The sequence below is a fragment of the Sebastes umbrosus genome, chromosome 20, assembly GCF_015220745.1.
Source record: "Sebastes umbrosus isolate fSebUmb1 chromosome 20, fSebUmb1.pri, whole genome shotgun sequence".
Classification (NCBI taxonomy): domain Eukaryota; kingdom Metazoa; phylum Chordata; class Actinopteri; order Perciformes; family Sebastidae; genus Sebastes; species Sebastes umbrosus.
Genome location: NC_051288.1, coordinates 6317660 through 6344153, shown reverse-complemented (window position 1 = coordinate 6344153; position 26494 = coordinate 6317660). Strand labels below are relative to the sequence as shown.

At 40.8% G+C, this 26494-nt stretch overlaps 2 protein-coding genes across 4 annotated transcripts; both read right to left on the bottom strand.

Moving 5' to 3' along the window:
* Positions 1–646: 646 nt before the first annotated feature.
* gspt1 (G1 to S phase transition 1) lies at positions 647–17747 on the bottom strand. 2 transcript variants are annotated; one of them, XM_037754304.1, is made up of 14 exons: positions 17301–17747; positions 17007–17051; positions 13667–13936; positions 13547–13580; positions 13196–13273; positions 11288–11468; positions 10895–11049; positions 10467–10607; positions 7133–7226; positions 4388–4468; positions 3976–4149; positions 2261–2350; positions 1940–2108; positions 647–1407 (listed from the first exon to the last, which is right to left on the bottom strand). In XM_037754304.1, exons 1-14 carry the CDS (start codon positions 17512–17514, stop codon positions 1355–1357), a joined length of 1779 nt encoding a protein of 592 aa, XP_037610232.1. In that variant the 5' UTR covers positions 17515–17747; the 3' UTR covers positions 647–1354. The 2 variants fall into 2 exon arrangements, with proteins under 2 accessions (XP_037610232.1, XP_037610233.1); XM_037754305.1 differs by lacking the exon at positions 17007–17051.
* A 796-nt stretch (positions 17748–18543) lies between these two features.
* Positions 18544–25814, bottom strand: dmc1 (DNA meiotic recombinase 1). 2 transcript variants are annotated; one of them, XM_037754306.1, is made up of 13 exons: positions 25373–25814; positions 24483–24527; positions 24235–24381; positions 24022–24104; positions 22426–22478; positions 22290–22331; positions 22117–22189; positions 21877–21974; positions 21709–21782; positions 20536–20650; positions 20240–20300; positions 20025–20141; positions 18544–18837 (listed from the first exon to the last, which is right to left on the bottom strand). In XM_037754306.1, the coding sequence occupies exons 1-13, from the start codon at positions 25427–25429 to the stop codon at positions 18768–18770; spliced, it is 1035 nt and encodes a 344-aa protein (XP_037610234.1). In that variant the 5' UTR covers positions 25430–25814; the 3' UTR covers positions 18544–18767. The 2 variants fall into 2 exon arrangements, with proteins under 2 accessions (XP_037610234.1, XP_037610235.1); XM_037754307.1 differs by having other exon boundaries at positions 21877–21968; positions 25373–25811.
* Between the last annotated feature and the right edge of the window lie 680 nt (positions 25815–26494).

Genomic DNA, 26494 nt, shown 5'->3' with positions numbered 1-26494 from the left:
ATTTAATACATTTCCAGGAAAAGAATACAAAGTTAATTGATATGCTTTATTTCCATGTCTGCTGGTAAATTGATGATAATTAGCAAATAACTTATTTGAAATTCCTTAAAAAACTCACTGAATCATGACATTAGCGCACAGACGCTTCTCAAGCCTAAGGGCCCCATTTTAACCATTATATACTATTTTAGCATATAATTATTAAATGTTTATAATAAAGTAATTTTCGATCAATTTTGAGGTAAATATTGGGGTAATTTGTCAGTAATTCCAAAGAAATTTCAAATAGGTTACTTGCTCATTATCACTTGATTACCATGAAATTTGACCTGTAAAATGAAGCGTTACCAAATATAGTCATGGATTAAGTTTACATGATATATTCCATAATTCTACGGTCTGCCACCACTGAGTCAGTGTTTACAATTTTGCTGAAGGTGAGGGAAAGTTAATTTCAGACCCTGCACCCAAGTATACAAATATAAAAATGCATATATCAACAAAGGATAGGAAACTATTATAGTATTGATATTTCTGTGCTATCAATATTCAAAAAAAGAAATGTCAGGTTATGGTATTGACACATTGGATATTGATTTGCCCATCCCAAATGGGACTACTTATAAAAATAAAAAACAAATACACCTTTCTGTTGCAGCTTGATCATTTATTTTCAGTTTAGATTATGTAACAGCTGTGTGTGTCTGTGAGTGTGTTTATCCATGGTTCATCAGAGTAGTATGTGAGCTCAATCCAATTAAACCATCCCATGTGGAGAGAGACCAAACTAAAAAATTTTGGTACAGCAATCCTTAAAACCAAAATAAAAATGTCCACTGGATTCTTAATCCCACTCTTAAAAACTGGAGATGTGTTTTGCAAATTATAATTATAGGCTAACTCTGGTCTTTTGCAGGGTATGATGATATCATTCTGTAGTTTTTTTTGTATTTCTTCCCCAAACTCAGCTCCACTGCATCCATCTCCATTCTAAAAACAAATGGTGTGGCCAGCCGACTGCGCGGTTAGCCGTGGGAGTACAGAAGGGGAGGGTGGGAGGGGCGGGGGGGGGCATGTAGCTACATTAGTGGCATAGCTGAGCTCTCAATATGAGAAAGCTGACACACTGGACTTGGTCTCTCGTTTCATATTGTTCATCATAAAAACTGATTCAGTCTTGTTTTTCTTCATTTGACGCAATTTGTATTCTCCTTCTTCACTCCTCGTTGTCATTTGCTCTTCTCTTCAGCATAGTTGTGTGTAAAGAGAGAGTAGCTGTTTGGGTCGGCTCTAGCAGCGATTTCTCCTCTGGGGAACGGGTGGAAGAACTCCATGCATGCTGCCGCTGTTGCATTTAGTCCTTTTCTGGCACCAGCTTCAGCACTTTGCCGATGGCGATAGTTTTGCCTGGTGGAGGAGTGTATAAAGAGAAGTGAGCGACAACACTTCTGTTCATATCATTGCAAAAAATAAGCCAGACCACAGGCGCAGTTTGAGTTGGTTCAAAACTAATAAGTTATTGTAATTATGAATAATATCGACCTTGTTGTTTCTTCTTATTGACAGAATAAGAAAACCAACAAGATAAGACGATAGATTTGTGGTATTTTAAAAACGTCTCGCTGCGCAGCGCTTTGTCGCTTGCGGCAAGTTAGTTCATTCCAGTAGAAAACAATGCAGTCAAACTGAATTTGGAGGGTGTAATATGTAGGCTACATACATCCCAACACATTAGACCTCACTGCGTCTTACACATTACATTCCCTCTAGATTTGTTTTGTGAACTCCCAACCTTAAAGTTCAAACTGCGCCTTTGAGCCCGACGTGCACAGAAGCAAGTGAATTCACAATTTTTCATCTCTGCTGTAACATCTGTGTCTGTAAGCAAGTTGTGCAAAATCTATTAGTTAGTCTTAACACAAGCCCACAGTGTCCTTACCTTCGTCCCGCAGTGTGAATCGTCCCATCTGAGGGAAGTCTTTGAAGGTCTCTAAGCAGATGACTCCAGCTGCCCGGAGCCTGGCGATGCACACCTGGTCCTGCTTCACAAAGCGTGGTCGTGTTTTGCTTTTCTCCCCCGACTTCTTGTCCACCAGACAGATTAAGGCCTGCAGTCAAAGAGTGAAAGAGTTGAACCGCGGTCCAGGCGAGGCCAGGAGGCGATCAAAAAACTACCGGCTGAGCAAATAAAATGGACTCTAATGCCGTAAAAATGTTTCAGCAGCAACAGCTTGGAGAGCAGAGCAGAGGAGTGACTTACTGAGATTTGCACTTCTTCAATGCAGGTGTGGATGTGAAGGACTGCATTGTAACCAGGACAAATGATTGATTTGTGCTCAATGATGACGATCTGAAATAAAAAAGGAGAAAATGAGCGACATCCAAAGTTCAGAGATTTCTAAAGCACAAATCACAATCAGTTAATTGAGACATGTATACTATAGTACTGAAACATAGACGGATGTTTTCATTTGTACTGTATATACGTTTATTGCACGGCTGTGTTGAACACTCGATTCTGATTGGTCAATCACAGCATTCTGCAGTCTGTTATTTCTTTGTAGCAGATCGTTGCTATGTATAGCAGACCGTTGCTATGGGCGCACTTCTGATGTCGGACTCTGGCGGACCGTTTTTGTGTGAAATTATTGATTTCTTAAGTAAGGAGCCGTGTAATAAGCAGGATAATGTACAGTTAGCGGGTCATTGTTGTGAAAGAATCCCCTTCAGGGCGATGAGAGACCCCGACGCAAAGCAGCATCGCCTTGCCGGGGGATTCTTTCACAACAATGACCGCCTCGCTGTACATTAACCCTTACGTATACAATATTAGTTCATTATCTATACTCTCCATATCTTCATATATAGTTGAAGGGTGGGTCCATCTGCATTCGGTTCCATTTTATTTTTTCAAATAGAAAACGCCCACTCAACCGTTGCAAAAAGCAGTGACCTAGGTTACCTAAATAAGCTAATCCATAAGGTTATGAATAATGTGAATGCTAGCACTAGCTGAGTCAACGTTAGTTGTGCTAAGTTTGGAAATAACAGAAAGGGTTAGTTTTGATTTTTAGAAGTGAGGTTGTATGTATTTTCCACGTTCCGCGAGGTAAAATCACTGTTTTTTGTGAGCGGAGTCTGGTGGCTTTGAAGAGAGTGATATAACGGCTTCAGTTCCCCGTCGGAAAGGGCTGTGTGACGGCGAGGTAAAAAACGTCTGTGGACGGAAGCAGCAGAAAAATTTATTTCAGCCACCTAAAAAAAATCAATAACAGTTTAAGTGTAAGCTATATCTCGCCATCAGACAGCCCTTTCCGACGGGGAACTGAAGCCGTTTTTCGCGGTCTTCAAAGCTACCAGACCAGACTCCATTCACGAAACCAGTCATTTTAACCTACATTTAAACAGGTCACGTGGGGAAAAGGTTTTGTTCGGATTTGAATACATAAGGAACAGCACCGGCAAGCTACAGAATGATATAAAAACGTTAAAAAAAATAATGTACCCGCCCTTTTTAACTGATAAAATCGGTTAGCATCAGCTGGCACATTTCAGTGCCTCATGCTCAACCGCTGGGCCTTCTCTGGCTTCTGTACATTATAAATACATTAAATGAGATCACAACAACTCTGTGCATCAAACAAGCAGCTAAGTGTTGCTGCTGACGGGCCTTTTAACAGTGGCTCTGCAATAAACGTCTGACTTTGAAATGAATCGGCTTGCAGCGCAGCCTACTTGGACACACCCCAAACTAACATTTATTGGTACTCCAACCTGCAAAATCACACTTCCGTTTTTTGGGGGGATATCTGTAGATTAAATACAGGAGTGGGTGGTGGAGAATGTATCTGGTAGCATCAAGCCTAAACCTGAAGATTCAAATTCTCCCCACAAGTAATGACTCTGAAAGTCAGATGTTCAACGAGGACACAGACGCCAGCAGGCAGTGACTTTGGTTGTCCGGTATCGATGTACCTGTGCGTCAAAGGTGCGCCCGGAGTGGCAGACGTTGTCGGGGCTACAGAGGATAAAACCAGGGAGGATTTCTTCCTCCTCGATGCCCTTCAGCCTCAACTTCAGATTCTCCCCAGGACTTGCATCGTCCGTCTCCACGTCGTCACTCAGCAGGCTCAATACCTCCACTGTGTGCTGCAAAACACACACACACACACATAAATATTTCAAATAAACACATTATTGCTGTACTGAAACACATGGCTACATGGCTACATGTTAGAACTGAAACTATATCATTTTGGTTACAGGATCTTCTTTCCATCTAGGCTGCAGTATATTTAATACAAAAATGAGGCCTCGGAGTTATTTCTAATAGCAGGTTTATTGGTCCCTTGTGAGATGGAGCAAAGTCATACAGAGGAGATCTCACCCTGTTTGGCATCATGACCAGCTGCTGGGCTTTACTGATGCAGCCAGACTCCAGCTTCCCGAGGATAACTGTGCCCATGTCCTGCAAGGGCACACACACACACACACACACACACACACACACACACACACACACACATGTTGAGAAGGATCAGTGTGAGCCATCAATAACTTTTGATGCATCAATACAGCTGAAACAAGGACAAGCATCTTTGCCTTCAAATGGTTTTGGACCATAATACCTGTATTGTGTAAATAGTAGAGGTGGGGGAAAAAACGATTCACCTATGTATCGCAATTTGTTTTTTTACGATTTTGAAATCAATTTTTTAAATGCCAGAATCGATATATTTGCTTCATTTGAGTCTATACAAAGGTAGGAGGAAGTTACCGCTTTTATTGTTGTAGTCTGAGTAACGTGACGTCATATCCGTTCCGTATCCGTCAACCAAAACAAACCGCAGTCGGCCGCAGTGAGCCGAAACGAGAAAGTAGAAAACGGTGGAGGGTCCGCGTGGATACGACCTGCACCCTCACATTTTAAATCCAGAGTGGTAAACACTACACATCCAGTAAAGTATGGAAACACTTTGGGTTTCACACATAGCCAGGAAAAGGAGAGCTAGACATCACGGCTTAAGCTGCATGCTACCTCTGTCATTGACAGGAAACGTTATTGTATTGCGGTAACGTGCGGTCAAGCCAGCCGTCACTCTCGTCTCCGTGGTCAAATCGGCCGACGCTATTTAAAACACTTCTGCATAACGCTAATCTCACGCTTGCGCAGGTGCGAGTACGTGCGAGTACGAAGTAGAGATGTCACGATACCAGAAATTTAGTAGTCGATACCAATACCAATGAAATTCCACAACTATCGATACTAATTCAATACCACAGTAAAAAACCAAAGTAATACAATAAATATACTTCATGTACTTCAATATATACTGCTTTATTGCTGTTTGTTCTGGTTTTTGTTAGGAAGTTAAACAGGTCATAATTCCCTCTCTATTAGCTATTATATATTGCTGAGAAAAAATCTCCTTCAAACAACTGCATTTATTCAAGTTTCCTGCCAAAAACTACATTTTACAAGATTACATTTGAACACACCAGGATAACGTTAGAATGTACCTTGGCCTAATACTAATTTTTACTGAATAGAGCGTACCATAATGTAAATAATGGCACCTCTCGTGTTGAAATTAGCAGGACGAGAGCAAGCTAACGTTAGCTGTTAGCAGCCGGTTAGCAGCACAGTCCTGCACGGAGCTAACAGCTAACGCTAACTAGCTCTCATCCTGATGATTTCAACACACATTTGTTGTTCACAATGTTATGTTAACAGGAAAAAATAGGGTGGGGATAGTGAGTTTACTGTGTCCCGAACACATTTCTATCGTACCGTTACTGTCGAGCTCTGACGGTACCTATGGCACCCAACGAGTACCGTCACGTTTTCAGAATTTTGGCATTGACTTGGTACCAAAGTATCGGTTCGTGACATCCTGAGTCCGAATTGTTTAAAATAGTATGTTTTTAAGGGAAAATGTATGTGTTTTGGAAGCATTGAGCATACGATAAACGAGATTATACTGCACGAGTTATGGGGTGTTTTGATATAGTTATGCTGCTGTTAAACGCGGCCACCATTTACTTCAATTCATCAAGACTTTTCTCAGTTTTTTGATTCTTCGTTCACCGTGGAGGCATGCGAGAAAAACAAAGTTTTCTTCAAGAATTCAACGCAACATGGGCTGAACAATTGATATACAAACGGTAATTTTGCGGGTGAAGTGTTCCTTTAAGTACGACTGTTTTGAGCAGTCCAGAACATCGGAAGAGTCTGTGAATCTTATCCAAGCTCAAAAAACAACACATAATTTCAAGAACTACGGCCTAAAACATAGTTCTGACACAATGATTAGAAAAACGTGTAAATTCTGAATTAATTCAACTGAGTATTTTACCTTTATGTTTTATTAATACTATCTTATTATTCCTTTATTAACTATGTATTCAAAACGCTTTAGCATTATGATAGGCATTACCAACTCATTGCAAAATACATGATTAACTACAGCTGGCATGTAAAAATGAATTAATGATGATGATTTCCCGTATTCCTCATTAAATAATGAGGGTAATTGTTGTTTGCACAGCTGTGTGGATGTGCAGATAGCTTGCTGTATGGAAGTGTTGGCTGGTCCATTAGTATGCAGCAGCCAGTTAACTGAACCATAATCCCCTTACATCAGGACAACCCCAGTTGGGACTACTTAATCTTATAACCACTTATGCAATCACAGGGACAGAAGAGTATTTAAACAACTTAAAGACAAGAGGATAACGAGAAAGGACGATACGTGGAAAAGATGATTAATGTTGGGAAAACTGAGGGAGCTCCAAAATAACTCATTTCAACCAAGTATCTGTTGAACTGCTTCCAACATCTAAACTGAAGCAAATGCCAAGAAGCTGAATTATCTTAAAGAGAAATGACATTGCAGAGGCTGCAGTGTGTGTGTGTGTGTGTGTGTGTGTGTGTAAGGAAGCATGTTGGTGTGCTCTTGGAAAATCACCCAACAGGAAGGAGAATGACAAACTGGAGAAGGGGACATAAAAAGATTTTGGCCAAGTGAACGAAAACCAAAAGAAACTGGACGCCCACACGAGACAGTGGAGAAGACGCCAGAAGCTTGCCACAGATTTTTTTCTCTTTAGAAAGAGAATCAGTTCTGCTCACCTTGTACTTGTCTACAATAGGTAGTCTGACCGGTCCGTCGTTGGATCTGGTGAAGTTTGGCAAACTGTCCAGATGGGCAATAAATGGCACACCCCTGGTAAAGAACAAAAATCACAACAGTCATACAAAAAAAATTCCACTTGTTCACATTTTATTTCTGTTGTCAGAAAATGTCTTCATGATTGCAGCTACTGTGTCTGACAACCTATGACTCTTATTTCAAGTGCATTCTGGGAGATTTATAATGAAAGTTTTGATCAAACCACAGCTGAAGCAGCAGAAAATACTGCAGCCAGCATTAAGAAGAACACAGGCTCCACACAAACAAATGCATCAACCAAAATAAAACAAAACCTCACGTGTAAAAAAATAAAAAATGGAACCGTGATTCTTTTCTGTAAGACTTGTGAGCTGTGAGACAATCTTATTGATGAAAACATGTGCATGATTTACAGTTTCTCTTCACTAATCCCAATGAACTAGTTATTAGTACATCTCCTTGATTACAGTTGGTAAAAAAGTGTCACTCTAACTTCTTAGGGCTTTCCCAAATACTATTTTTTGGACTTTGAAGCTTTGCTGAGAAATATTCGAAGGTATTCGAAGCTTCACAGCGCAGCGTGGCGTGGCTGACTGTCTCCATCTGCCCCGTTTCAGTGCCGCTGCCACACTATTGTACACACACGCACCTCTACACACAACAAACAGCGATATATCTGAGAATAAGGACTAATAATTAATAATGTTGTGGGATTATTCCTTATTTCATGTGCTATTTTGGAATTTATACATAATTATTATTACACATATATATATATATATATATACTGGAAAAACTAAGTTTGGAAACTTGTGTTTGGTGGATTATTTCTCTGTTTTTACAATGCTAATTGGCATTGTATTTTACATCGTTGGAAAGCCTGTTTATTTACCTTCGCAATGATGTCCCACTTGTAAGGATCATGCATTTGTGGAATGAGCAGCACAGCTGATTATGTAAGTAGCGCCCAAGAAAAATTTGCCAAAATGCTCCGTCAATGGTAAACAGTGAATTCTCCTGTTGGTGTTGACTCTCGTTTTGAGTTGTTTGGTGGATTGGATGATTGAACTCTCTATCAGTAACAAGGAACAAACAAGACATATTGGCTATTTTACACTTTATTCATTTAATACACCATCAGGAGCCTCAGTAGTGGTGGAAGATCCATACGCAGCCACAACAGCCTGGCACCTCCTCCTCATGCTGGTCACCAACCGGGTCACACGTTGCTGTGGGATGGCGTTCCATTCCTCAACCAGGGTTCGTTGCAGGTCAGCCAGCGTGGTTGTGTTGGTCACTCTAACACGTACAGCACGCCCAAGCTGATCCCGCAAGTGTTGAATTGGGTTGAGGTCTGGACTCTTGGCAGGCCGTTCCATTCTCTCTACTCCCACATTGTGGAGGTAGTCTGTGATAACCCTGGCTCTGTGCGGGTGAGCGTTGTCATCTTGGAGGATGAAGTTAGGTCCCAGATTGTGGAGATATGGGATCGCCACTGGCTGCAGAATCTCATCCCAATATCTCCCTGCATTGAGATGGCCTTCAATGATGACGAGCCTTGTTTTGCCAGTGAGGGAGATGCCGCCCCACACCATGACACTGCCCCCACCAAAAGATGTTACTCCATCGGTGCTACAATCAGCATAGCGTTCTCCGCGTCGTCTCCATACTTTGACCCTGCCGTCCAACTTTCGCAGACAGAACCTGGACTCATCACTGAACATGACATTCCCCCACATGTTCAGGTTCCATTGTCTGTGTTGTCGACACCAGCGCAAACGGGCCTGACGGTGAAGGGCAGTCATTGCAGGCTTCCTGGTAGCCTTATGAGAATACACTGTTCAGAGCATTTTGGCAAATTTTTCTTGGGCGCTACCCACATAATCAGCTGTGCTGCTCATCCCACAAATGCATGATCCTTACAAGTTGGACATCATTGCGAAGGTAAATAAACAGGCTTTCCAACGATGTAAAATACAATGACCATTAGCATTGTAACAACAGAGAAATAATCGACCAAACACAAGTTTCCAAACTTTGTTTTTCCAGTTTATATATACAGTATATACTAGGGGTGTGACGATTCACTCAGCTCACGATACGATACACGATATTGGGTTCACGATCTAGATACGATACGATATTATAACAATCATTTTGACAAAACTTGAATGATGAAAATATATGACTGAAAAAGTAGCCTTTTATTCAAAAGACACAAAATGCAAAACAATGCTGTTGTTTGCTTTATAGTAAAAAAAATGTATGGTATCAGTCGCTCCTCCTGGCTGGGTCACGGGCGGAAATGGCTTTCGGGGTACGACACATGCGCAGTGTAACTGAAGATGCGGCTGTGCGTTGCGATTGGTTCAATTTCGGCAAGGGCAGACCAGATTTTTACTGCGCATGTGTTGTACCCCAAAGATATCTAGCGTACTCAGCCTCCTTCCATAGGCCTTGAACAGCAGCAGGAAGAGGTTGCAGCTGCCTGTAGCCGGTATGTACGTAGTATCTATTATGCCCTGATATCACAATTCAGTTTTTTGTCTCGTCGATGCATATCGTCACGTTTTTATATTGCGATATTTTGTGGCACGATATTTCAGGTCAGCCCTGTCTTTTATGAATATTCTATATAGGGCTGTCCCGAATACCATATTTTGGGCTCCAGAGCTTTGGTAGTAATCAATAGCATGGACAGCCGTAATCAGAGGAGTGTCTCAACCTCCCGGTGAGTGGGTAGAACGGACTCCTCATCACAAAATCTAAATTCCAGAGTATTGCAGGCCCCTGCGTTTTGAGGCTGCTGTTTCCGCACATATTAGATTTCCTCACCGTCACATCCCTAATGCATAAAAGGGCACTACTGTGAATCGACATCACGTCAGTGCCACAAACCAGAGCTCTCTGAGAGCTCTCTTTCTTGTTCCAGAAAATAAAAGGTGATACTGATGTGGCATTAAAGGAACAGAAACTGCTGGCAGGTATCCTGAATGTACCTTTCACCGAACCATGCAGTCAGCATCTCATCATGTGCTGAGGTAAAACATGAAATATAAATTCATGCGTGTGCTAAGATGTGAGGATTTTCTATGACTACTTTGTTAACATATAACAAAGCATCATTGTTCAAGTAAACTGAGTGTGCGTAGCTGTTTTCAGCCAGTGGGCAAATAACGGCTGAGGAGGGTGTGACTGTACATCCAGTTACATCATCTATAATTTCCCCCATGTGAACCAGACAAACTGACAATACTCCACACTGTGCTGCCGTCATCCACAGAGGTGACTTACGTGTACCAGGGGCATTCGGTTACGGGATCCTTGAGGTTGGCACCTGTGAGTCCGGAGCAAGGCATGAAGTGGATGTCCTTCTTGGGGTTGAAGCCCACCTTCTTTAGAAATGGAACCAGCTTCTCCTTACACTCTTCATACCTGCAGAAAAGCAATGAAAAGATGGGATTATTTACTAAAATATGAAAGGCATAGCATCATGGATTTTTACAAAATGAGTCAGAAGTCACAGGGGAGCTATAAAAGCAACATCTGGATAAAACAGACAGCCAATACCAATGCTAATAATTCACTGATATACAATATTTTGGTGCTAAAATCTCTGTAATTGATTATTTTAACACAAAATAAAGTGTGGAAATGACACTGACACGGCATTAAAGCCAACATAAACATGTCATATCTATTTTAACCCGGTCCCTGTTCACCTTTCTAGGCTCCAGTTGACAGTGGGGTCGTCCATCTTGTTGACCAGGACAATGAGATGCTTGACTCCCGCTGTTTTGGCCAGCATGGCATGTTCCCGTGTCTGTCCACCCTTCTCAAAGCCGGTTTCAAACTCCCCCTTTCTCGCTGAAATCACCTGATATGAACCAATAAGGGAGGCAGAGGTAATCCCAATGTTTATGTTGTGACATTTAAAGAACTTATTTATAAGATGTATAATAACAGTGGACAGTGGAAAACTTTTTTCCTGCAGTGAAACATCTCACTAGTGGAATAATTTACTAATAAATGTACAAAATGTATATGAACATTTTTAATCTGTGTGTGTGTGTGAGGTTTAGGGCTAGTTAGGATTGGTTGTTTGTCCATCTCACCAGGACTGCCAGGTCGGCCTGTGACGCTCCACCAATCATGTTGGGGACGAAGCTCTTGTGTCCGGGGGCGTCCAGGATGGTGAAGTGTTTTTTCTCCGTCTCAAAGTAAGCTCTCCCGACCTCCACCGTCTTCCCCTTGTCTCTCTCCTCCTGGTTTGTGTCCAGAGCCCACGACAGGTACCTGCAACGACCATGTTTATTTATTCATTTGTGTTCTACATAACTGTGTTATGAGCAATTAAAGGGCGGATCCATCTGCGTTCTGTTCCGTTTTTTTCAGATGGAAACGCCTACTCAGCCATTGCAAAAAGCAGTGACGTAGGTTACCAAAATAAGCTAATCAATAAGGTTATGAATAATGTGAACGCTAGAACTAAGTCAACATTAGTTGCTCCCAAACTGGGAGCATGCCAACCAACATCTAAGTTACTGTATGTAATGTTAATACACTAAGTATAAGGATGTACACTAATCAGCCATAACATTAAGACCACTGACAGGTGAAGTGAATAACATTGATTATCTCGTTACAATGGCACCTGGCAGTGGGTGATATATTAGACAGCAAGTAAACATTTTGAACTTTGAACTTTGAATTTTGTGTTGGAAGCAGAAAAATGGGCCAGCGTAAGGATGTGAGCGACTTTGACGAGGGCCAAATAGTGATGGCTAGAAGACTGGGTCAGAGCATCTCCAGAACTGCAGCTCTTGTGGGATGTTCCCGGTCTGCAGTGGTCAGGACCTACCAAAAGTGGTCCAAAGAAGGAGAACCGGCGACAGGGTCAGACCCGAGGCTCATTGATGCACGTGGGGAGCGAAGGCTGGCCCGTGTTGTCTGATCCAATAGAAGAGCTACTGGAGCTCAAATTGCTGAAAAAGTTAATGCTGGTTCTGATAGAAAGGTGTCACAACACACAGTGCATCGCAGTTTGTTGCGTATGGGGTTGTGTAGCCGCAGACCGGTCAGGGTGCCCATGCTGACCCGTGTCCACCCCCAAAAGCACCAACAATGGGCACGTGAATATCAGAACTGGACCACGGAGCGATGGAAGAAGGTGGCCCGGTCTGATGAATCACGTTTTCTTTTACATCATGTGGACGGCAACGAGTTGGAGGTGTTGACTCGGCCTCCAAATTCTCCAGATATCAATCCAATAGAGCATCTGTGGGATGTGCTGGACAAACAAGTCCGATCCACGGAGGCCCCACCTCATAAATTACAGGACTTTAAGGATCTGTTACTGACGGCTTGGTGCCAGATACCACAGCAGATCTTCAGAGGTCTAGGGGAGTCCATACCTCGACGGGTCAGGGCTGTTTTGGCAGCAAAAGGGGGACCTACTCAATATTAGGCAGGTGGTCATAATGTTATGGCTGTTCGGTGTATATACTGTACATGTAGCAGTGTCATCATGCAGAAACCTATGTCAGGTCACACGGGAAAAAGGTTTTAGAAGGGCTCGGGAAAATAGCCTTTCGATGCTAAAACATACATACTTTGACTAAAATTTGAATGTTCAGATTTGAATACACAAGGAACACCACTGTGAAGCTACAGCATTATATAAAAACTTAAAAGAAAAAAAATTATGGACCCGCCCTTTAAGATTACTGTGCCATACAAGCCTATTGTAAATCAAAACCTTTGCAATATGTGTTTGAATGATTCATATTGATCTGCATGGTGATTAGCTGCCAAGTGAAAAAAAAAAACGTGCAAAATAACAACACATCGTTGGTCAAACCTAGCGCTTCTGAGGACTTTCATTCAAATATTTTAGGCAGGTTACTGCAATTTATTCACATATATTAATACTGAACATGAGGAGGAAAAGAATTAAAGGCATGTTTGCTTTTTTTAGACACAAGAAAATAAAGATTGTGGAGAACAACACCAGCCTCTCTCACCATGTCTCCCTGTTCTTTTCTTTCGCTTCTCTTTCATATTTTTCCAGAGTTCGCTTTTCCACCATTCCGGTTAAGTACCTAGAAAGGAGAAAACATAGAAAGGGACAAGTTGACATGACAGGTGGCCATGGAAGTGACATATTACTTATTGTATCTGTGGCATTATGGAGGCAAACTAAGGCTTAAAGTGAAAAAACACTGGTGTGTCAGAGGCAGACTGTTGCACCGCAGCTGACAGCCATAGTGGCAACAAACACTGAATTTAGTTTTAAAAGAGAAATACTAGATATTTATATTCATTGTGCTGCCCTGTGATCAGCCAACACAGAGCATTAAAAGTGGATTACTCACATGATCTGTCCTCCAATAGTTGATTTTCCAGCATCTGACAGACACAAAGAGGTAGAAACATTAGAAGATGATTCAACAACCTTCCTGAGATAAATTAATATAAATACAAATGCGACGCACCCACGTGACCGATGAAGACCACGTTCACGTGTTCTTTCTTGGGGGCGTTTGGCGGAGCCGGCGCCACTTTGGGCATGGGCATCTCCTCCTCTTCCTCCTCCATCATCTCCTCCTCATCGTCGTTCCTCGCGGCGCCCTCCTCGCTGTTTCCTCCTGAGCCCAGGTCCTCCTGTCCTCCGCCTCCTCCTCCTCCCCCCGGCTCCTCCTTCTGCTCCCACGTCTCTTCCTCCGTGGTCATGTCTGCCTCTGTGCCTCCGTTCTCCACTGGAGCTGGAACCGTGACACATTTTAGTTTACTTCTCTGGAAGGTCTGGATGCTACAGGCATCCCACACAGCTCGGAGGGGACGAGGAACTAATTAATTATGCTTTTTTGGCTGGAATGAAAATCTGCAGACTTGTTATGAGTTCATTCTGATTTATTCTGAATGCTGGAATTCATTCAAGCTGAGACATTTCTGCCAGTTTTAGCTCAACTATAAGGATTGCCCAGGGAAAATAAAATGCCACATCGCACTAGTAAATCTAGCAAAACGCCACGTCGGGCAAGTGAGTTAATTCACATTAAACACATCGTTTTTTTACGGACCTGATGATGTAATTAGCTATAGAGTGAGGCATCTCGCTTCCTTCTCATCTCTGTTGAGAGTTGCAGATGCACAGTACCGATCGGGCACTCGCGAGAAAACGGAGACGGGTAAAGACAAAGTTTATGAGCTGATGTGCAAGCGAGCATTTCAATTGTCCTGGAAACAGGAGGTTAGTTTGGCAGCGTTAAGAGGATGTGGGCGAAACTCCAACTATGTATTACTGCAGTTTGCATGCATATCATCTAGCTTCACATCTATGACACACTGTGTCCTTGTTCTGATACATTTACTTAAATAAAGATTAAACTAGACAATTAACTTTAGTCTTTGTTGCAATTTCATAACCGCTAATAAAGAAAAGCAATTTGTATAGGGACTTTAGGCTATAGGGCTGTGTATTGGCAAGAATCTGGCGATACGATATGTTTTGTGATACAGGGGTTACGATTCAATATATTGCGATATATATGGTAAGTAAGGCGATATATTGCAATTTTTTAAACTAATTTTAGGAAAACTGTCATAGTATAAAAAAAAAACACCACCATATGCATAAAATATTTTCTTATGCAATCAGAACAGTGGGATCTGTACATCATTGCATTACTTTGAGAGGGCACATCTCTTTGCAACTAAAATAAAGTATTGACCGAGTTAATCTTTGCATGTAAACTATTAATTAAAAATCAATACAGTGTTTTTGAGAATGGATACAGTATCACAAAACATAATATCGCGATATTTGATTTTTTAAAATATTTTCTTACACCCCTACTTCAGGCAAGTAGATTTCTGATCCACTTGCCTAACTGGGGGGGGGGGAAAAAACATTAAGGTTGAACCCTGACCACATTTGCACTAAAATTTGTCCCCTTTTGCACACATCAAACATAGACTGAAACAATTGTCAGTCAAAAGTCAAGTCATCTTATTCACTTGTATCTCCTGCACCATTATCATCCTCATGCTCCATTACGTTTCTTTTGTGTGTTATTAATGGTAACTATTGTGTAATGTGCAGGTCTATTTAAGTCATTTTATTATATTGCAATTTGATCTTAATTCCAGGGAACCTGCTGTAAAACTGCCTTCACCACAGTTAATGTTTGACACTATTTACAAATGTTAATGTCAACTGATGGTTGTGTTCTAGCGTGGGTAGATCTAGGACTGAAAACATATTTTTGGTCATTTCTAAAGTTAAAATCTTATTCTATTTTGAAAAATCTAAACCGCAACAGAAACTCTGACAGTGGCATTTGATTTCCAGATGCACCAACTACTACTGGAGCCTTGAATCTACATAATGTGTGTCATATAAAGACCTCGTGGATACCACATGCTCATGAAAATCATTCGCCTTCACAGATAATCTAAAAAGAGATGCAAGACTTCCCTCTCTGTGGTTCATTAGTCCTGTCCACTTGCTAGAAACACAATCAATGCAATGTTCAGTAAACAAGTCCAACTACAAGAAGAAAAAAAACAACAGTAACAAAAGTACGCTGCAATCTGCTGAGCGCTGCAGAAGAAGCATCTTCCCATGGCAACGCACAAATAAGCCTCCCATTTCCGTAACTATGAAATTATGCAGCCCAGCAGTCATGTACAAAGCCTATTTTCTTCTCCTCGTTTAGAATCAGCCAGTGAGATATTGCTGCTGGCAACTCAGAAAGCCATTTGTGTGCCTTGACTTTGTCGACGGTCTCATTATATTGCAATTAGAATTTTTCACATTAGACATGTTCGGAGAAATTTGATGAGGCAAGTATTAGAACAAGCTTCTCCATGAATATAACTGTAGTAGGGTTGTCAAAGTTTGGGGCAAGTCATAGTGAAGTCAGCACACTGACACACTGACAGCTGTTGTTGCCTGTTGGGCTGCAGTTTGCCATGTTATGATTTGAGAATATTTTCTATGATAAATGCAGTACCTGTGAGGGTTTCTGGACGATATATGTAAATTTTGTGTTGTTACTTGATTTACAATAATAAATATATACATACATTTACATAAAGTAAACATATTTGCCCACTCCCATGTTGATAAGAGTATTAAATAACTATGAACAATCATGCGATTAAGTATTTTAATCGCTTGACAGCCGTAATCTGTAGGAATTCACGCTCACGGTCTGTCTCTTATATACACTGCATCTGATCTTTTTGTTATCTCCCTGTTACCCTCACCCTGCTATACAGCTGCAGTGCTCAGCCACTCTATTTAAAAATACAAAAACACCACCAGTTCTCTGTAACTTGAGTTGAGACACACAAACACATCCAGGGTCAGGCCAATGAACCAGGACTCAGGCAAATCAACACTAGTCAGCACAAAGTGACCAAATACATTCAGATTGCTCTGACACACACACACACACACAAGCAGACCAAGGCCTCGGACATGCAGCAGCTTCACACATATCAGTGTTGAAATATCTATTTAAGGCATGGACAGAAGTGAGGTTGCATCATATTCTACGTAGGCCTCATGCACATGGGTTTGCACATTGCCAGCAAATCCAAATATGGCTCAGCAAAGTGAACCTATACTCAAAAACACTCAAAAAGTAGAGCATCCAAGCTTTTCCTATAGTCTAGCATGAGGTGTTGATCTGACATTTAAAAATCTGGCTGCAGGCAAATGAGCACACCTGAGCCTTTAACCACACCTGTCTTGTGGTTATAACACAACCTGATCTGTAACTCATAATAACATGTAGTGAACTGGAGTAAACTGTGGATGCATACCAGCAGCTTCTGCCACCTCCATGCTGGCAACTGGATCAGGGGCACCTTTAGAGGAGAGAAAGCAAAGCAAACTTTCATACATATTTATTAGACAAGGATGTGTCACGTTTTGGATGTCTTGTTGTGGCTTATTACTGCGTTATAAATCAGCTGTTACAACACATGACAACTTGTTGATGAGTTAGTGTGAATAGCTGACTGGCTGAGCAGAGGAAGGCTAACTTAGCTGGATTAGCATGCAGGCTAGCAAGTAGAGCTAACTTCCAGCCAGCTGTCTGGCCGCGTTCAGCTCACCGTCTGAAGCCGGTGTTTCCACGGCGCTGGGCAGAAGGAAGCTCGGTATAAACACCGGGGCGTTCACGTTGGGGACGAACGGCTTGGCGTTGACGTTGAGAGCAGCGAAGGCGGCGGTAGGGAGCTGCTCCGCGGCCGCCGAGGCTGCTGCTGCCGGGGCCTCGGCATCCTCCTCCAGCTCCCATGAATCCGGGGCTGTGTCTCTCGGGTCCATCGCTCCTTTCTGCCAGAGTTGACAAGCTTTCCTCTAGCAGGGGAAGCTGGGTGGCTTTTAGAGTTTCCACTTAAAACGCGTTGAGTCGCTGCTGTTGTTTAGACTCTTAGCAGCACATTTGGTGAAGTTGCCATTGCTTTGTTAAAGCCTTGCTTTGAGCAAGCATATGGAGCCCCGTACTCCGACGAGAGGTGGTGTTCAGCCCGCTGCAGGTTCCACACAGCGCCGCTAGAGGCCAGCACTGCACCGGTACTCTGAATACTCTACCAGCATCACTTTACATTCATCTCTCTAGGGCAGGGGTCAGCAACCTGCAGCTATCAGAAGAGACATTTTAGGCACAAAAATAATAAAAGAAAATCTGTCTGGAGTCGAAAACATTTGCAGTGACGTAGGGGCCACATTGAGGGAAACATAATCTGAGATTTCGAGAATAAAGTCACAATTTTACGAGAAAAAAGTCCTAATATTACCGGAATAAAGTCTTAACTTTACGAGAAAAGAAGTCCTAATATTACCAGAATAAAGTCATAACTTTACATGAAAAAAAGTCCTAATATTACCAGAATAAAGACATAACTTTACGAGAAAAATGTCGTAATATAACGAGAATAAAGTCACAACTTTACGAGAAAAAAAGAAAATAACACGTAAAACTACTACTACTATATATATATAATGTATATATATATATACTAATATGACTTTATTCTCATAATATTACGTCTTTTTTTCTCGTAATATTATGACTTTATTCTTGAAATCTCAGATTTATTTTTTTTCCTCAATGTGGCCCTAATACTCCGTCGTACCGTCGTACCATAGACCTACAACAATGATAAATAAAAATGAAAATGTAAACAAAAAAACAGTTATTCATTCCCACTAATTTTTTTAAAAATCCACAGGGAGCCACTGGAGAGGAGCTAAAGAGCCACATGTGGCTCCGGAGCCACAGGTTGCTGACCCCTGCTCTAGGTCATTTGAGCAATCTCAGGAACTATAAACTATAAAAACTACTCAACAAACTGTTGTCTTTTTTGTGTTTATTTTAACAGCTATGAAGCACAACAAAAACACTACAAAGTGTATAAATAGAATAAATACATCAAACTTACCATGGTACAAGAGTGTAACTTTAAGAAGTTATATAAAAGTTATAAAACTCAATAAATAAATCCATTAATAATACTTTAAATAACTTTAAGCTGACGGGAACAGGGGACTGTGCAAACAACACTTCCTTTTCTCCTTCACTCTTTGGCATCAGTGATTCCTCCAGCAGTGATGGCGAAAGTGGCCTCATTCTCAGGCATATCGGGACTAAAGGAGGGGAGATAAATGACAAGATCAGGTCATGTCTCAGCTCAGATTCAAGTCTATGCAACCACTTTCAGTTTACTCAGACTAGAACATTTTTCTTCAGTTGTTTTATTAAATCTTGCACAGCTTCTCCTGCCAGTTCATTTAAAATCGACCTACTGTAAAGCCAGTCCTACACTACGCACTGCATGCTCACCATGATATCAAATCAGACCACCAAAGGTGTGTTTAAAGATACATTTTCATATCTTGACATCTACAAGTAGGCCTATGTTGATGATGAGCAGGTACAAAGATCATCTTGAAAATGGATGAGTGTTTAATACTCAATAAGTTTTGGATGGAATATTACTTTAGAACACTCGAAAAGTAATGTTTAAGTCAAAACCTTTTTAGGCTTTGAGCTTAGTGATATGAGAAAATAAAAATAACATGATAGGCAAAACACCTTGTTGTGAACACAACATCTATTTGGGTATGGAAAATCACGTCAATTTGTTTAGCTAACATGATAAGGGGAAGTAAAACTTGTAATTTGTAACTGTAATTTGCAGCGGACATTCTCAAGTATTTAAAGGTACAGTGTGTAGGATTTGGCAGCAACTAATAATAATAATAATATAATAATAAATTAAACTTATATAGCGCTTTTAGAGAACTCAAAGACGCTGAACAAAATCGGGGGAGACGGTGTGAAACAAACGGGACAGACGACACACACAGGCGCACTCTCATTCATACACACGGATAAATGGGTACGGGGAGGGGGGGCTAGGAGTAGGCAGAGGAGAACAGGTGGGTTTTGAGGCGGGACTGGAATAGGGGGAGGGGAATCAGACTGTCTAATGAGTTGTGGGAGGGAGTTCCAAAGCTTGGGAGCTGCCCTGGAGAATGCTCTGTCCCCAAAGCTGCGGAGGTCGACTTGGGGGTGGAAAGTAGACCAGCTGAGGAGGATCTGAGAGACCGTTGGGGTTGGTAAGGGGAGAGGAGGTCAGAGAGGTAGGGGGGGGGGTAAGTTGGTGGAGGGCTTTGTAGGTGAGGGTCAGAATTTTGTGAGAGATCCGGTGGGAGACAGGGAGCCAGTGGAGGTCTTTGAGGTCTTTTTTTAGACAATATATCGTGCATTATAATTCACTGAATCAAAAAAAACTGCACTATCAGTATTATAAATAAAAACAGCCAACTACCTGTCAAATATTTTGGCAATTCTCATCTCTCCACGCCCCTTCCTCAAGCTGATCCGTGTGGTGGAGGCGTGGGCCAGGATATGCCCACCTATTGGCTTCTTGGGATCAGCTTGAAACCTAAAACAAGGACAGAAAAAAAACATCACATCGAAGCTGCAAACAATGACAGGAAACAGAATTTGGGGCACAAAACTTGTATTCAGAATGACTCTTACGACATTCCTGCACCGGGATCAGCTGTCATTTGGTTGGTGAGGAACACTGCGACGTTGTACTCTAGGAAAAACAAAAATAATTAAAAAAAAAAAAGTAATCGTCATTATTAGGAACATTACTCCTTTATACTTTATACATACTTGAGACCACCAGGTGAGAGACACCAAGGCTGAATTAGACAACAAACAGCAATATTAGTTTCTGCAGATGTTCCCTGTACATGCCAGATATGATATATACGGCTGATGTTTGTGAATATTACATATTTGCACATAACCACCCTCCTGGTTCAGACCTTCAGAGATCTTCTGCAGCCTGGAGAGCATCTGGGCCAGTTTCTGCTGCCGCTCGGCCAGCTCGCCTCGACCAGAAAAGTCGACTCTGAACAGAGCCATGATGGAGTCGATGATCTGACAACAGGGAGGAGCAGACAAAGAGGAGACTGAAAGGCTGAAAAAGCTAAGAAGGAATTTAGAATGTATGCCTGTATTTTAACAGGAAAAAACAAGAACGTGTTCGTTCAACATTACAGCCAATTGTATTTGTTATAGTGTGCCGCGCTCCAGGCCCGTACTCTGAATTTCTATCTGAAATCTTAGAGTTTTTTTTATCAAGTTCAGTCCTGAAAACAGATAAAGTAATTATTTTAGGTTATTTTAATATTCATGTGGACGTCAATAATGATAACCTTAGTGCTGCGTTTATCTCATTATTAGACACCTACCCTCGACCTTGTTCTGGCATATGGCGTTGAAATTGCACATTTAATTGTCTTTCCACAGAACCTTCTTTTATCAGACCATTATTTAATCACTTTTGAATTCTTATTACTAGACTATACACCAGTGATAGTGCTGTAGCCAAATTTAAGGAAGTGATTCCATCAGCATTAAATTCAATGCCATGTCTCAATATAACAGAGGACTCTTATGCTAACTTTAGTCCCACCCAAATTGATCATCTTGTAGATAGTGCTGCAGGCTCACTGCGAATCACACTCGATTACGTTGCCCCTCTAAATAAAAGAAGTTAATAAAACAAAGGAAGTCAGCTCCAAACATATAGGAAGGCTCTCCTTGATGCCAGAGCAGCCTGTTACTCATCATTAATAGAGAAAAATAAGAACAATCCCAGGTCTCTTTTCAGCACTGTAGCCAGACTGACAGAGAGCCACAGCTCTATTGAGCCATGTATTCCTAAAACCCTCGGTAGCGGCAACTTCATGAGCTTCTTTAATATAAAATCCTAACTATTAGAGACAAAATTAATCACCTCCTACCCTCAACTGGTTTATAGAAAACGGTCTAAACCTGCTCTATATGAAAAGAATCTCAAAATAACTTCTGTTATGATTTGACGCTATATAAATATAAATTTAATTGAATTCTCGCCCTCCAATAGCTTCACACTAAAGCCACCAACATGATGAGTATGTGAAGATGTTATTGGAGTTCATTCTTTTACTCACCAATAGTTTGAACACTCCTCCTTCCTCGTGGAATTTGGCTGCGACAAAGTCCAACAGCTCCATCTGGTGTTCACCTGAGGGAGCGAGCAGGACAAAAGTTTAATACACCAAAATATTATAACCTAACAAACTGCAGTTCTCTCGTCTAAACGAACTGTATGTTCTCACTGGTGTAGGCCCGGGCGTAAAGCACGTTGTCCAGCACAGCACCGTGGTCCACATTAAACCTGTCGGCGATGTCTTTCAGTCTGTCTGGACGACTGGAGCCGGACAGGTACAAGTCAAGGATAGAAAAACATATAATAAACAAATGATACTTCAGTAAAGTCACAGTCGATTTCAACATCAACCAAACAGCACATCAAATGTTGCGTGGTTGTTCCCATCATTATGAGACTATGAGGATACAAGGTGTGCTCCGTGTCGATGAAGACGATTTTCCCGCCCGAGTAGCCATCCTCTCCAGGCAGCTGAGCAGTGACTGTGGAAAGAAAACAACACAGACTCTGTTCTATTTGACTTGTACGGTTGTTTTATCAATCATTTTGGAGCAGCCATTTTCGGAAAGGCTCCTTACTCACCACAGAATGTGTGAGACAGCTGGGTTTTCCCTGTGCGGAACTCTGTAGGATGAAATAATGTAGTAATAGTTTTGAGTGATATTTAAACAATATAATCACACACAGTATATTTAGCTAAAGGAAGACATCTGCTCACCTCCAAAGGCCTCTGTGATAGCCATGCTCTCTATACCTCCACCCAAAAGTTTACTGCAGAGATAAAAGATATATGTTTTAACATATTTAAGTGTACTTTGAATTAGCAATATTTTATCAGATTCACAATCAGAGAAACTAAGTTATTATTTGTACTGTATCGTTTTGTATCGTATCGCAGACCATGTTGTATCGAGATACGTGTTGAATTGTCTTCAGAGGGAAAGATGCAGACCCCTAGTTCTGTGCATTAATAGCACTTTTTTTATTCTGTTTCTGCCCTTTGTGATGTGCCTGAGTCAGATATGTGACCAAACATTTCTTTTTTTATTTCACAACTGAAACAATAAACATTTTTATTAAATTAATTTGCATTTGTTTAAAATGTGGCATTACCAAAAGCAAAAAAAAAAAAAGGATTTAAATAGGCTGCTGAAAATGTCTGTCCCATCTACACTTTCTGGTTTTAAAATCTGGCCTAATTAAACTTGTAATTGAATAGCGCTGAGCCCTGTACTACGAAGCAGGATTTGGGGTTTGCGAGGTAACCTCAGGGTTAAGCCTTCAGGGTTTTCAGTCCTACAACTGTGGTTCACTTCTTACCGGGGTAGATCGCCATGGTAACTTATGCTGCACACCTAACCTGCTCCTGAGCAAGGCCTTTTGAAAGAGGGTGGGACAAGGGTCTTGTGGTATGAGGTATAATACATGCACAGTGTAGCTGGAGCTGCGGTCGTGCGTTGCGTTTGGCTCAATTTCGGCGAGTACAGACCAGATTTTACTGCGCATTTGTGTACCCCAAAGATGTGACATCTCCTCTTTTCACCCTCCTTGCTTCAAAGCAGATTATGTTCCAGATAAGAGAACAAGTCGTATAAAAGTACCACCTACTCACCAATCAGAACTCGATGTGCAGATTGTATGATAATATTGCAAATACGAAGAAGTTACAGTCATAATCCAGGCTAAAAGCAACACAGTTTAAACTGACAAATGCAGAAAGGACAGCTGGCTGTATACTGTAGGTGTTTACCGCTTTGAATTATGTTTTTATATATTTTTTTTTTTTACTTGCTCTCAAGTCCGTTTCACACCGCCGGGGTCGGGGATGCAGCTGAGAGAAGGCTGAAATACTCATACAAGCCACATCATCACCTAAGGGCATAATGAAGTGTAATCTATTCATCCAATTTATCCTGAAAGCTTTTTATAATAATCACTGCCCCATCTAGACGACTATATCTGACTTTTGAGTATTTAAATGAATAAGTCTGTTAATTTACGCATTCACACATTGGCAATTTTATCTTCTGCCAGCTGTCCTTCCTGCATTTGGCAGCTTCAACTGTGTTACTTTTAGTCTGGATTATGTGTTGACCTTCTTTGTATTTGACTAATATTATAGTTTGCTCTTGGTTTGTAAAATATGCCGCTCTGCTGACAGTAGACATGTCCATGTTTGTGGTAACCACCGTCGTAGGACTGCTCAGCGGGATCTCGTTTGTTAGGGTTAGTTAAGCCTGATAACGAGAAGATAACCTGGGTATAGTACAGGCCTCTGGTCTACACGTTATCAACATTAAGAGTATATCTTAACTCAAACTCCTGGCTCCCGGTTGTGATGTGGAACACCTGCTTCCTCTTCGCACTGTACTCAAAGGCGGTCTGGAAACCAACATTCTACAATGTAAAGAAGATTATGTCATAGGCATATATGTCATATATCAAATGCTCCGTAATGTTCTCCAGTAATTCAGTTTTAAAGCCACAAGAATACAGGTTGAAGAATGACAAGAAAATCCCACTTTACCAGCATTTTCCCAGCAGCCTCCTTGATTTTTTCCACTTTCGCCTCTGACAGGCCCTTGATGTTGCACAAAGCCTTGCGAGTAGTCATCTGAATCCCCTTCACAGTGCAGATACCCACTAACTTCATCTTCTTGATGTCTGCCGCATTCTGTGGTCACAGGTGGGGAGGGACAGAGCGATGCTCACATAGACAACTGACTTTTGATCTGATGGGAGAAATCTGTGTTATAGCCCTGCTTATTTACTCACAATGCCGTGTTTCTGTAGGAGGTCGATGTCTTGGAAGAAGGACTCCTGTTCGGTTCAGAGAAAAAGAAAATATTGTAGTTGCTGAGGAGTAAACTTGATTATTGAAGACAAGACCTTCAAAATCTGTAGCGTAACTTACTAATAAATTATCAAAACCTTATTATCAAACTGTTGTCATACAGTGTTTACACTTAAATTGTTGTTTCGAATCAAAAATATTCCATTTTAATTTGAAATGATTATTAAATGTAACGTCATGGTATATATAAATTGATATCTGTAGAGTTTGGTCATGTTTTCAACTGTTAGACAGGCTCATAATTAGCATTGGTGGCAACTTATATCTTAACTTAATCTACTTTTTAACTCCAGATGGATATGTGGGTTGTAAATAAACTTGGGATGCTGTTCATATATTTAATTTGGGATGTAAATACATCTGGGATAGTTTATATATTATATTATATTATCATTCTATTATATATGAGTTATTAGAGAAGTGAGAAAGGGGTAGGGAAATATAAGTTTTACTTCTATCTACTCCTTTTCAGACACTATTACTCTTGTTTTGTATGTTTTTATTTATTTTTATGTTCTAAATAAAGTCTTTCATTCATTCATACAGTGTTTACACCTAAATTGTTATTTTGAATAAAAAATATTCCATTTTAATTTTAAATGATCATTAAATGTAACGTCATGTTATATATAAATTGATATCTGTAGAGTTTGGTCATGTTTTCAACTGTTAGACAGGCTCATAATTAGCATTGGTGGCAACTTATTCTAATGTTTTAGGCTATATAACACTAGCTGTGGGGGATTTTCTAATCAGGGAAGGCTACTGCAAGTTAGCAAAGATAAGAGTAATTTAAATAATATGATCTCACCTCATCATCCTGGAAACTATTATCATCTTCAACAACCTGATCCTCTGCAGCTTTCATTTTCAATGTAGTAGGGGGTTAAATGTTGAAGATCAAATGGATTAAGCTGGTCCAGTTATTGCCAATTAACAATGATCTTTAGCCAAGGTCAGCTAAGGTCAACCAAGGTCAGCCAAGGTCAGCTAAGGTCAGCCAAGGTCAGCTAACCTTTTTAAGTAGCTAGCTCAATTGCTAACTCAGCTAGCTCTGGCCTTTAAACTGCTCAGGACATGAACAACTAGTCAGTAAAACTGTCTAAGCTAGGACATTTGCTTGTTCAATTTTGTTAACTAGAAAACGACAATAATCTTGAGATACTGACTAAACAATACAAGGTTAAAAGGTTAAGAGGTTAAGAGGTTAAGAGCTCTTTAGGTCTTCAAGCAGCTTTCTGCTCAACTGGCGGGAAATCGTGATTTCTGTCCAGTTCAAGATCAGTCGGAAATTACAAATTTATCAGTTGAGCGACAAACAAACCATGGATGTGCAGTATTATGAGATCACTAACAATTAACGCCTTCAAGTGCGAATATAGGCAACTCCATAAAGTGATTTATAGCGGGCTTTGAATTTTCAAAAAGTATCATTAGTTACTGCCAAAGAGGACATATTCCTATTACAAACCACAAAACCAGGAGCTGAAAAAGAGCAGTGAATGCAGCATTGGACACTGGTATTATAACTAGCTGTGTGCATTGTTCTAGTCTTTATTGTCTGGACTCTTTGTAGTGTTTGAAAATGTATGTGCTGCATGACACAATAGTAAAAACTTTTCACAACAACCACTTTTCAATGCAGACATGTTGACATTAATTATGGCTGCATTATATTTAGGTGCTCTGGTTCCAGCTCTCAGGTAATCAAAATAATTAATGCCATGATTGCACCTAAGACGTACCTGATATACAGTAAGTGAATATGTCTGATGTGGAAAAAAAAGTCTAATGGCTATTTTGATTTGTAAAAATTTTAAGAATTGAGTGAAAAAATAATCTTGTGTTCCTCTACACTCTTTTCAATACTAGAAAATATAATTAATAATATAATCATTTAGTCTGCTCTTTCATTAATAAATCCGTACTTAAT